General features: G+C 39.6%; 1 protein-coding gene across 1 annotated transcript in view; it reads left to right on the top strand.

The window, feature by feature from the left end:
• SLC2A10 (solute carrier family 2 member 10) overlaps window positions 1–13,425 on the top strand; it is a 109,387-nt gene that overhangs the window by 47,049 nt on the left and 48,913 nt on the right. The window contains exon 4 of the mRNA XM_053691599.1: window positions 5,175–5,297. Within this exon, the coding sequence (XP_053547574.1) occupies window positions 5,175–5,297 (123 nt within the window). The remainder of the gene's footprint in view (window positions 1–5,174; window positions 5,298–13,425) is intronic.

The raw sequence follows: 13,425 nt of genomic DNA, 5'->3' as shown, positions 1-13,425 counted from the left end.
AAAAAAAAATTACAAGATTTTTAAGCTAATTACACCTATTCTAAGCCCCCTAATAAAATAATAAACCCCCAAAATAAAAAAAATTCCCTGCCCTATTCTAAATTAATAAAATTTCAAAGCTCTTTACCTTACCAGCCCTTAAAAGGGCGTTTTGTGGGGCATGCCCCAAAGAATTCAGCTCTTTTGCATACAAATACAATACCCCCCCATTACAACCCACCACCCACATACCCCTATTCTAAAACCACCCAAACCCCCCTTAAAAAAGCCTAACACTACCCCCCTGAAGATCTCCCTACCTTGTCTTCACCACACTGGGCCGAACTCCTGATCCGATCCGGGCGATGTCTTCCTCCAAGCGGCAAAGAAGAATTCTTCCTCCGGCGATGTCTTCCTCCAAGCGGCAAAGAAGAATTCTTCCTCCGGCGACGTCTTCCTCCAAGCGGCAGCAAAGTCTTCATTCTTCCGGCGGCATCTTCAATCTTCTTTCTTCGCTCCGCCGCTGCGGAGCATCCATCCCGGCCGACGACTGAACGACGAATGAGGTACCTTTAAATGACGTCATCCAAGATGGCGTCGCCGAATTCCGATTGGCTGATAGGATTCTATCAGCCAATCGGAATTAAGTTAGAAAAATCTGATTGGCTGATTGAATCAGCCAATCAGATTCAAGTTCAATCCGATTGGCTGATCCAATCAGCCAATCAGATTGAGCTCGCATTCTATTGGCTGATCGGAACAGCCAATAGAATGCGAGCTCAATCTGATTGGCTGATTGGATAAGCCAATCGGATTGAACTTGAATCTGATTGGCTGATTCAATCAGCCAATCAGATTTTTCTAACTTAATTCCGATTGGCTGATAGAATCCTATCAGCCAATCGGAATTCGGCGGACGCCATCTTGGATGACGTCATTTAAAGGTACCTCATTCGTCATTCAGTCGTCGGCCGGGATGGATGCTCTGCGGCGGCGGAGCGAAGAAAGAAGATTGAAGATGCCGCCGGAAGAATGAAGACTTTGCTGCCGCTTGGAGGAAGACGTCGCCGGAGGAAGAATTCTTCTTTGCCGCTTGGAGGAAGACATCGCTGGAGGAAGAATTCTTCTTTGCCGCTTGGAGGAAGACATCGCCCGGATCGGATCAGGAGTTCGGCCCGGTGTGGTGAAGACAAGGTAGGGAGATCTTCAGGGGGGTAGTGTTAGGCTTTTTTAACGGGGGTTTGGGTGGTTTTAGAATAGGGGTATGTGGGTGGTGGGTTGTAATGGGGGGGGGGGTATTGTATTTGTATGCAAAAGAGCTGAATTCTTTGGGGCATGCCCCACAAAAGGCCCTTTTAAGGGCTGGTAAGGTAAAGAGCTTTGAAATTTTATTAATTTAGAATAGGGCAGGGAATTTTTTTTATTTTGGGGGTTTATTATTTTATTAGGGGGCTTAGAATAGGTGTAATTAGCTTAAAAATCTTGTAATCTTTTTTTTATTTTTTGTAATTTAGTTTTTGTTTGTTTTTGTAATTTAGTTTAGTTAATTTAATTGTATTTTTAGATAGATGTTTGTAGTTTATTTAATTTATTGATAGTGTAGGTGTATTTGTAACTTAGGTTAGGATTTATTTTACAGGTAATTGGGTAATTATTTTAACTAGGTAGATACTAAATAGTTAATAACTATTTAATAGCTATTATACCTAGTTAAAATAATTAACAATTTACCTGTAAAATAAATATTAACCCTAACATAGCTACAATGTAATTATTAATTATATTGTAGCTATCTTAGGGTTTATGTTATAGGTAAGTATTTAGATTTAAATAGGAATATTTTAGTTTATAAATGAATTAGATTAATTTAATATAAATTTAGTTAGGGGTGTTAGGGTTAGATAGAGTTAATATAGTTAATATAAATACTATAGTAACTATATTAACTATATTAACCCTAATATAATTAGGGTTAATATAGTTAATATATATAATGTAATACCTATATTAACTATAATATACTTAGGGTTAATATAGATAATATAGCTGGCGGCGAGGTAGGTAGATTAAATTAGGGGTTAATCATTTTAATAGAGATGGCGGCGGTGTAAGGGGCTTACATTAGGGGTTAATAATATTAATATAGCTGGCGGCGGTATAGGGGGATTAGATTAGGGGTTAATAATTTTTATATAGGTGGCGGCGGTGTAAGGGGTCAGATTAGGGGATAGATAAGGTAGATGACAGCGGTGTAAGGGGTTCTAATTAGGGGATAGATAAGGTAGATGGCGGCGGTTTTAGGGGCTCACAGTAGGGGGTTAGTTTATGTAGATGGCGGCGGGGTCCGGGAGCGGCGGTTTAGGGGTTAATAACTTTATTAGGGATTTCGGGGGGGGGGGGGATCGCGGTTGACAGGTAGGATACCAAACCCGCGCAAATATTGGCGTCGCCGGCTTTTGCGGGCGACGATTTTTATCGGATAGACCCCCAGATGTATTGAGCTAGGTCTCAGTAGTGCATTGCTGCTGTGGAGCTAACTTTAAATATGTGTTTAGCTCACTGACAGGGGTAAACACATAGCTATGTGTAAGCAATAGTGCAATGAAAATGCTCTAATGCATAAGAACACTTCCCTTTGCAATTTGATGTCCTTTTAATTTGAAAAGAACTTAGAATACAAATGAGATTACACATCATAGGGGAACCCAAATCCTTTTTAGTTGTTTTAATGACAAAAGCTGCTAGGTGCAGTAGAATGGTTCCTGAAAACAAATATGCGCTTTATTCTAAAATGTAAGGTCAAAATGTCCTAAAAAGGAACAGACAATGGACACACACACAAACTTGCACATACACCCAAGGAAACACCCACAGAGACAGCCTCAGAAAACACACAAAGACATACATACTCACAGACACCAACAGAAAACACACAAAGACACACACACACACACACACACACAGGCACTCACAAAAAACACACAAATACATACACACACACACACACACCCTCACAGAGACATCCACAAAAAATGCACAAAGACAGACACATAAACCCTCACAGAGACCCACAGAAAAGAAATATATACACACTCATGGAGACACCAACAAAGACATAAACACAGACACCTACAGAAACACTCGCAGAAGGTAAAATGTCTGCACATTGCCATCCCCTAAATCAACAGTGTGTGACATGCAGGATAAAAAATAGCAGAAATGAAGAGATTACTTTAAAAAAAAATCATATTTGTAAATGAGCAAACAAACATACTTCTGTGAATTCAAAATTGTACATTATTGATCTGTCAGAATGGGTAGATTAAGAAAAGTACTTTTGAAAGGTTGACATATGTTTGAAGTCCCCCCCAATTTTCCCCAACCAAGAGCACCACTTCAAATCTGTCGGCTGTACTTATGGCTTTTGAAAATGCTGTACTCTATATGGTCTTGGTGGAACCATAAGCTGTGTTTAAATGCAGAATTTAGGCTTGTTTGTATGTATTTAAAAATTAAATCAACTGTAGTGTAAACTGAACAGTGTTAAGTTAACCTGTCTCATTTCAAACACTGAGCAATCTTAGCCCGAGAGTATAACATTTTATGCAGAGGTAAAAATCTTAGATAAACTGCCTCCTGACATCTGGAAAGTCCTTGCATAAAGGGGCAGTAACCTGGAATGTAATGAATATATATTTATAAATTAAAAAAATAATATCTGTCAAAAGGGCACCTACCATTTGTGTATCGAGGAGGAAACATTTCTGCATGGTTTTAAATATATAATTTCTATAGCATTATCAAATAATCATAAAATACACTGCTGCATATTGCTTTAAAAAATAGTTTTTATGGACCCCTGACCCCACCATACAACTACCACACTGAAGTTACAATCTGAAATTGCACAAATAAATAAAAAACATTTACTAAGTGATCTGCCATCTGACTCAGGTACACACTGTACAAACTGAAGTGCCAAGTCTGTCTCACACTGTGCAGAAATCCTCTCAAATGCTAATGCTTTACTCCTTGTAATGACATTTCCCCATGCTCAATAGCACTCTGCTGTAGTGCCCTCTGGTGTCTGCCAAAATGTAAAACCAATAATAATAGTTGCGCTTGCCTCATGGGGCCCCCCTGGCCCACTGGGCCCCTGACAGGAGTCAACCTATTCACCCCCTGATGGCGGCCCTGCCTGCAGGTACACACTTAGTCGACCGCCTGATCTGACTTTTGGAACTGCTGGGCCTTAAATTATACAGCACCTGAGGGATGGCACCTGGTGGGTTTGTTGGCACCCCCTGAGCACGGTACCTTGTGCCACCACATATGTTGCTGCCGTTAAAGCTGGTCATGAAGAAGGCATTTAAATATAGTAATAGAGTTTGCCTGAAGGTGTGACGTTTTTTTTTGTTTGTTTATAAATTACAATATAGGAGTCTCTTGTTTTGGTCCCTTTTTATCTCTCTAAAGTTCTATGTTATAATTGTTATTAGATATTCTTTTTGGATATTTATGCACTTCTTTATGATTGCACAAATAATTTTGTGAACAATAATATCAAAAACACTGTAATGTGATACATTTATTAGTTGGAATGGAAAACAAAAATCCCTATTAGAAATGTGCATTTGGAGGTTTTGCGAGCCTCTGAATACGGAAGAAGACGGCTCTTTGTGCTGCTCGGCTATTTTCGTTGCTGAATTCATTTTTGTGCAACAGCAACATGCTAAAATTTGTGCAAGTCCAGATTTTAGAGTGTTGCTGTTCCACAAGAATACATTCGGAAATTAAAATAGCCGAGCAGCACGGAGGGCTTCCTTCTTCCACATTCAGAGGTTCATGAAACCTCTGAATTCTCATTTCTAATCCCTACTGTTATCATGGCCTGAAGAAGATACCTTGGTTTGCTGGAAGCTTGCTGTTTTTTCCCCTTTCCCATTCAGCCAATAAAGGTATTATTTATTACATTACTTTTGTTACTTTTTTCACATGTATTTTTTTTCTACTTGTACAATTTAAATATACATTTGGGGCCTCTTCTGTAGCTATACTTGAGTTTTAACATTTAATTTTATAAACATTAAATAAAAAAAGAAGGGGGAATGGTTATTCTAAGTAGAGATATTGACTTGATAGCTGCCTTTTGATGGTCAATAATATATGTTTTTTGCCATTATTTCTTTACGCAGTGACCTGGTTAGTCCTTAGTGAAATCTATCCAGCTGACATACGTGGACGAGCCTTTGCGTTTTGCAACAGTTTTAATTGGGCTGCAAATTTGTTTATCACTCTAACATTCCTAGATGTCATTGGTAAGTACACTGTTAGAAAAATGTATCAAGAATGAAGGAAGACACATTCTTAAAGGGACAGTCAAGTCCAAAATAAACTTTCATGGTTCAGATAAGGCATGTCATTTTTTTTTTTTTTTAAATCTTTTATTTAGATCTGACAATGTAGACAAAATCATAAATTACATCGTACCCCACAGGGCATAAATTAGGAAAAACAGGAAAAGTATGAATGCTTATAATATAGCTATGTTCATGTAGTCTGTCAAAAGAACTGAAATAAGGGGGCAGTTTGCAGATGCTTAGATACAAGGTAATTACAGAGGTAAAACGTGTATAATTTTAAAATAATAAAAAATACTCAGCACACCAAATGGTCCAAAAAGTAATAGTTATGTAATGTTTAATGCTAACATGAATGTCAATATATAAAAAAAGAGAGAGATGCACTCAGCTGAGACAGAACAAAAGCTAGAAAAACTTCCGTGCCTGTTCATTTTAGGGTGCCACTCAGGGTGCATACTCTTTTTTAGCACATTATGCCCCTTCACAGAGAAAAAATATCCTGTAGCATATCAGTCTGACCCTGCCCAATGACAGTCCAGCACAGAAATACCAGGCAATTCTTCTCTGAACAAGAGAAACAACAACCCCAGGCGATTGTTTCAGCCTTCTGTGGGCCTCGTCAGTGAGGTGCAGTCACATCTCTCTAAGGGCATGTGTGCAAGGACTCCACGTCTGGTTTCCCCTTTTACTCTTAGGGAGACCCAAGAGCAATTTGCATAAATAAAAAAAAAGAGAGAGATGCACTCAGCTGAGACAGAACAAAAGCTAGAAAAACTTCTGTGCCTGTTCATTTTAGGGTGCCACTCAGGGTGCCACTCAGGGTCCATACTCTTTTAACACACTATGCCCCTTCACAGAGAAAAAATATCCTGTAGCATATCAGTCTGACCCTGCCCAATGACAGTCCAGCACCGAAATACCAGGCAATTCTTTTCTGAACAAGAGAAACAACAAGCCCAGACAATCGTTTCAGCCTTCTGTGGGCCTCGTCAGTGAGGTGCAGTCGCATCTCTCTAAGGGCATGTGTGCATGGAGTCCACGTCTGGTTTCCTCTTTTACTCTTAGGGAGACCCAAGAGCAATTGGCATAAATATAAAAAAAGAGAGAGAGATGCATACAGCTGAGACGGAACAAAAGCTAGAAAAACACCCGTGCCTGTTCATTTTAGGGTGCCACTCAGGGTCCATACTCTTTTAACACACTATGCTCCTTCACAGAGAAAAAATATCCTGTAGCATATCAGTCTGACCCTGCCCAATGACAGTCCAGCACCGATATACCATGCAACTCTTCTCTGAACAAGAGAAACACAACCCCAGATGATCATTTCAGCCTTCTGTGGGCATCGTCAGTGAGGTGCAGTCGTATCTCTCTAAGGGCATGTGTGCAAGGAGTCCACGTCTGGTTTCCCCTTTTACTCTTAGGGAGACCCAAGAGCAATTTGCATAAATAAAAAAAAGAGAGAGATGCACTCAGCTGAGACAGAACAAAAGCTAGAAAAACTTCTGTGCCTGTTCATTTTAGGGTGCCACTCAGGGTCCATACTCTTTTAACACACTATGCCCCTTCACAGAGAAAACATATCCTGTAGCATATCAGTCTGACCCTGCCCAATGACAGTCCAGCACCGAAATACCAGGCAATTCTTTTCTGAACAAGAGAAACAACAAGCCCAGACAATCGTTTCAGCCTTCTGTGGGCCTCGTCAGTGAGGTGCAGTCGCATCTCTCTAAGGGCATGTGTGCATGGAGTCCACGTCTGGTTTCCTCTTTTACTCTTAGGGAGACCCAAGAGCAATTGGCATAAATATAAAAAAAGAGAGAGAGATGCATACAGCTGAGACGGAACAAAAGCTAGAAAAACACCCGTGCCTGTTCATTTTAGGGTGCCACTCAGGGTGCATACTCTTTTTAGCACACTATGCTCCTTCACAGAGAAAAAATATCCTGTAGCATATCAGTCTGACCCTGCCCAATGACAGTCCAGCACCGATATACCAGGCAACTCTTCTCTGAACAAGAGAAACACAACCCCAGATGATCATTTCAGCCTTCTGTGGGCATCGTCAGTGAGGTGCAGTCGTATCTCTCTAAGGGCATGTGTGCGAGGAGTCCACGTCTGGTTTCCCCTTTTACTCTTAGGGAGACCCAAGAGCAATTTGTTTCTCTTGTTCAGAGAGGGGGCATAGTGTGCTAAAAGAGTATGCACCCTGAGTGTCACCCTAAAATGAACAGGCACGGAAGTTTTTCTAGCTATTGTTCTGTCTCAGCTGAGTGCATCTCTCTCTCTTTTTATATTTATGCAAATTGCTCTTGGGTCTCCCTAAGAGTAAAAGGGGAAACCAGATGTGGACTCCTTGCACACATGCCCTTAGAGAGATGTGACTGCACCTCACTGACGAGGCCCACAGAAGGCTTAAACAATCATCTGGGGTTGTTGTTTCTCTTGTTCAGAGAAGAATTGCCTGGTATTTTGATGATGGACTGTCATTGGGCAGGTTCAGACTGATATGCTACAGGATATTTTTTCTCTGTGAAGGGGCATAGTGTGCTAAAAGAGTATGCACCCTGAGTGGCACCCTAAAATCAACAGGCATGGAAGTTTTTCATGGATTGTTCTGTCTCAGCTGAGTGCATCTCTCTCTTTTTATATTTATGAATGTCAATATATCATAACAACAGTAGTATAAATACCACCAAAAAATGTATACACAACACCAATATGGTGAGCGGTCCCTAACCTATCCTCAAGCATTAAACTTGCATACAGCATACAGCTGCATACATAACAATTCCCCTTAGGCGTCCCTAAGGAGAAGAAACACAAAGGTGTCTTTTCCCAAACAAAAATCACAGTACAACGATGTGAATAAGTAACATAGGGGCTCAAAAGCGATACTTTGTAATCCACATGTATTGTAACAGTATATCAAGCTTGATTGTAGCTCATTAAGGGCTCAAAAATGATAACTTTGTAATCCACATGTATTGTAACAATATGTCAAGCTTGATTGTAGCTCATTACAAAAAGTTCACTGCCCAGCTCTACAGAAACCATATAAAGCCACCATATATCTAGGGAACTCCTTCTAGGTCTCACACCCCTTGTAGGCAAGATGGACACCAGAGCCTATCCAATATACCAAAATTCCCAGTCCGTAAAACTAGTGACTTCTTCACCAGACTATATGTTAGCCTCTATACACAGTGTGTGGTGCAAATATTGTTTAAACATATTTCCTAGGCAAATTACAGTTCATATTGTAACATAAGATAACGAGTCATCTGCACGAATGAGCATGTATATCATGCAGGCTTGTAATATCACAGTTCCTGTAGTAAACAGAGATTATACTTGCTGATACTCTGTCAGGCTTCCTGTAGGATAACACTCAGTGAGCGTGAGATTCTGCACCAGACTTCCGCATATAATGTCTGTTAGAGGCTGTTGGAGACACGGGACAAAATAACAGGGAGACCCATGTATATGGTGAATTTGAAAAAGACCGCCTTGGTAAAACACTCCGATGCACGTTTCGGGACTCCGCCCTTTTTCAAGGAGACGAGGTCACTAGTTTTACGGACTGGAAGTTTTGGTATATGGGATAGGTCTCTGGTGTCCATCTTGCCTACAAGGGTTGTGAGACCTAGAAGGGGAGGAGTTCCCTAGATATATGGTGGTTTTATATGGTTTCTGTACAGCTGGGCAGTGAACTTTATGTAATGAGCTACAATCAAGCTATACATATTGTTATAATTCATGTGGATTACAAAGTTATAATTTTTAACCCTTAATGAGCTACAATCAAGCTTGATATACTGTTACAATACATGTGGTTTACAAAGTATCACTTTTGAGCACCTACGTTACTTATTCACATCATTGTACTGTGATTTTTGTTTGGGAAAAGACACCTTTGTTTTTCTTCTCCTTAGGGACGCCTAAGGGGAATTGTTATGTATGCGGGTGTATGCTGTATGCAAGTTTGAATGAGGATAGGTTAGGGACCTCTCACCATATTGGTGTTGTGTATACATTTTCTGATGGTATTTATACTACTGTTGTTATGATCTTTTGCCATTCATGTAAGCATTAAACATAACTATTACTTTTTAAAGCATTTTGGTGTGCTGAGTTTTTTTTGTTATTTTGTATTTGTGGGTATGTAGGCGATACCTTACTCTTGCACCTGTTTTTGACATCTGATGATATATTTTCTTACTATATTTGAGTAGTGCTGTTATTTTTTGTATATTTATTATTATAACTGTGTTAGTTATGCAAAACTGGGGAATGGGTAATAAAGGGATTATCTATATTTTTTTAAACAACAACAATTCTGGTGTTGACTGTCCCTTTAAACCTTCAATTGCTATTCGAGATGCAGTATCGCATGACAAAATGTACCATTGTATTAGAACAGGACATTCACCCAGAACAAGCAAATATCGGGGTGATTTATCTCACGACCTCTGAGGAGAAGCTAAAGAAACAGTTTCTGTTTTTTAATGTGGTATTTATGGGCCACCTCAGGGCTAGATTATGAGTGGCACGCTAACTGTTGTGCATGAGTAAAAAAGGAGTTTATCGCTCTTTGCGCACGTCGGAAGTAGCACATATATTTCAGGTTGAAAGTAAACATGTTAACCTGAGCACAATTGAATTTAGCAAGCGTCTGGATAGCATGGCTTTGACTTCAGAACTCTGGGTAACTGTTACTCTCAACTAAACTCTGGTTAACTGTTATATTTAAAAGTACAGTTACACTCATAATAACACTATCTATTAGCAATTATTTTTAAAAATTTGCAATAAAGATATAAGGGCTCAACGATATGAGGTCTCGTGTTAGAAAAGGGCTGCAAAGGGCTTTAACATAGAGATACATACATATACATGTCTAAATATGTATATGTATGTATGTGTTTGTGTATGTGTGTATATATATATATATATATATATATATATATATATATATATATATATATATATATACATACAGTATATATTATATATATATATATATATATATATGTGTGTGTGTGTGTGTGTGTGTGTGTAAATATTTATTTATGTATTTAAATGCGCATTTATGTATTTACAGACATATATACACATATAAACACATAAATACATATGTTTACATTTATAGACATATATATAAGTGCATTGGAGCTCTTTGTAATAAAGTAGCTGAAAACATGTAAAAGCATATTTATGCAATATGCATATTTAATAAAGTGTTTATGTATTTACTGTAAGTATTTCACACTCCAGTGTTCTTCACATAGGGGAATATGTTGCTAGTATTGTTAATTAGATATTCCTATATATATCGGGCAGACTTGCTAGGCCTATGGCACTTATCTGCGGTCAAAATTTATGTTTCTATGGGGTCGATTTATCAAAGGCTTTGCAAGCCTTTCGACCCCATATGATTGAAGGTTCTCACAAGACAACCTGCATTCCGTATTTAACAAGCAGCGGCCATCAGACCACTGCTTTCTTAACCTTTCACCAACTCTAAAGTAGCAAATTTAAATCTCAACAGTATAGTCCGACCGGAGAGATTGACTGCTCCTGCCTGCACGTGATTGGCTGTGCGCAAGCAGGAGGTGGGATTTCACGAGAGCGCAAAATAGCGCTCGTTTGCAATGCTGAATTCCGCCAGGGGAATTCAGCCCACCAGAGGCGAGCTGTGGCACACAGGAACACATATGTGCACCCCTGTCAGCCTCAGCTTGATAAATCAACCCCTATATCTATGTGTGTGTGTGTGTGTGTGTGTATGTATGTATGTGTATATATAAAAAGATACAAAGGTAACTCAGGCACTTCCAGTAGAATAAGATAAAAGGAAAGCTTTATTTAATCCAAGTGGTAAAAACAGACTAAAGCTTAGTCTAAACTGATTAAACTGACACAGCCTTAACGATTAACATACAGTGAATAAGGACTGCTGGGTTCCTGCTGCAGACATGTTTCGTGCTAGGATAGCACTTGTTCACTGCAGACTAAAGCTTAGTCTAAACTGACACAGCCTTAACGATTAACATACAGTGAATAAGGACTGCTGGGTTCCTGCTGCAGACATGTTTCGTGCTAGGATAGCACTTGTTCACTGCAGTGAACAAGTGCTATCCTAGCACGAAACATGTCTGCAGCAGGAACCCAGCAGTCCTTATTCACTGTATGTTAATCGTTAAGGCTGTGTCAGTTTAGACTAAGCTTTAGTCTGTTTTTACCACTTGGATTAAATGAAGCTTTCCTTTTATCTTATTCTACTGGAAGCGCCTGAGTTACCTTTGTATCTTTTTACATACCTGTACTGTGGGACGAGCAGTAACTACTCGGTAGCATATCCAGGAGACTCGGTGATGTCATTCTCCCCCCCCATTGGAGCTCCGAGAGTGCCGTGTGAGAGCGTGCAGCGTGTAAGGAGGAAGAGATAGAGCGCGACGCTGCAACTGTTGTGGAGTATGTGTGTATATATATATATATATATATATATATATATATATATATATATATATGTGTGTGTGTGTGTATATATATATATATATATATATTATGTAGATATAGATATGTTTTACCTAAAAAAAATATCAGATAGATATATAGAAATATTTATTTATGAATAAATAGAACATATTGTGCTATGTTTCATGTCGGGTTAGCACACTTGCGAAAATACGATTGGGTTTGCGCGCCAGTAAGGATGTTAGTTTTTTTGTTACTTTTCATGTTATTTTCTACTTTTTGAAAAAAGAATGTAGAGTATTCCATAAACTATTTGTTTAGAATGAATGAATATGGAAGATGTTATTAGCATTAAACATGGCAAAAATATTGACCCGTCCACTAGGTATTTACCTGTAATAAAAACACAACAACAGAAATGGGGTACAAAGGCCGCAGCTTTTTATTTATAAAACACTTATAACAAGTTATACATAACGCAAAACACTTAAACTAAACCTAGCTTGCCCATAGCAGTCACAGATGCTCCCTTATCCAAATCATTCCTTACCAACCTCTCTCCTGACAATCCAGGAGGTACCCATAACTGCTATTCCACAAGGCAAGCACTCCGCCAACCTGATGCAACATTGCTTCCTTCTACCTAAGGGAGGGAAGGAGATTCTTCCCCCAAGGACCTTGCAACTGATTTTTGGCGCTCTTTTTAGGCACTCCCCTACCTTATATACACTACTGTCAGCCCCTCCTATCCCCCATCCTACACCTATCACTCTTTACCTATGCAGGGGTCAAATGCCCCTCCCATGCATTCACATTTCCAGGGCTTCCTTGACCCTTCCACTAGGTATTTACCTGTAATAAAAACACAACACCAGAAATGGGGTACAAAGGCCGCAGCTTTTTATTTATAAAACACTTATAACAAGTTATACGTAACTCAAAACACTTAAACCCAACCTAGCTTGCCCATAGCAGTCACAGATTCTCCCTTATCCAAATCATTCCTCACCAACCTGCCGTGCCCCGCCAACCAACCCCAAGGCCTCTGAAACCCCTTCCTTCATGTTAAAATTGAATAAATGCAATCCCACCTCATTTAGATGAACACCATCTTGAAGGAAAAAACATTCGCCTGAATTCCCTTCAAACTCTACATGCCGTAATGACAGCCCACCCAGTTTCCTAACAAAACTACTCATCATCCTGTTAACTTTCCTTCGAGTGGTTCCAGTTTTTTAACATTCCACGTCGCCCTCCAAGTCAGGCGCGGCTTAATTTCGGACCACAATATCACCAACCTAGGGAACAGCTCCAACAACCTCCTAACATCCCTCTTCATTTTATCCACCAACTCCTTCTGCGAGATAAAACCCAAATCATTCCCCCCAACATGAATTAACAGTATATCGGGCGGCCAGAAAAGTCTTGCGTATTCCACCACTTTTACGAACAACTGGTCCCACCTCATGCCTCTGAAACCAAGCCATCGAATGCTGACTACTTCAGGCGACCACCCCAGCTGTGCCCCCATGTCTTTAACCGCCGCTGCCTTCTTCGACCAGTATATGTAAGAATGTCCTATCAACCAACAGTGAACCGGACC

Source organism: Bombina bombina, chromosome 1, assembly GCF_027579735.1.
Source record: "Bombina bombina isolate aBomBom1 chromosome 1, aBomBom1.pri, whole genome shotgun sequence".
Classification (NCBI taxonomy): domain Eukaryota; kingdom Metazoa; phylum Chordata; class Amphibia; order Anura; family Bombinatoridae; genus Bombina; species Bombina bombina.
This window is presented reverse-complemented; position numbering and strand designations above follow the sequence as displayed.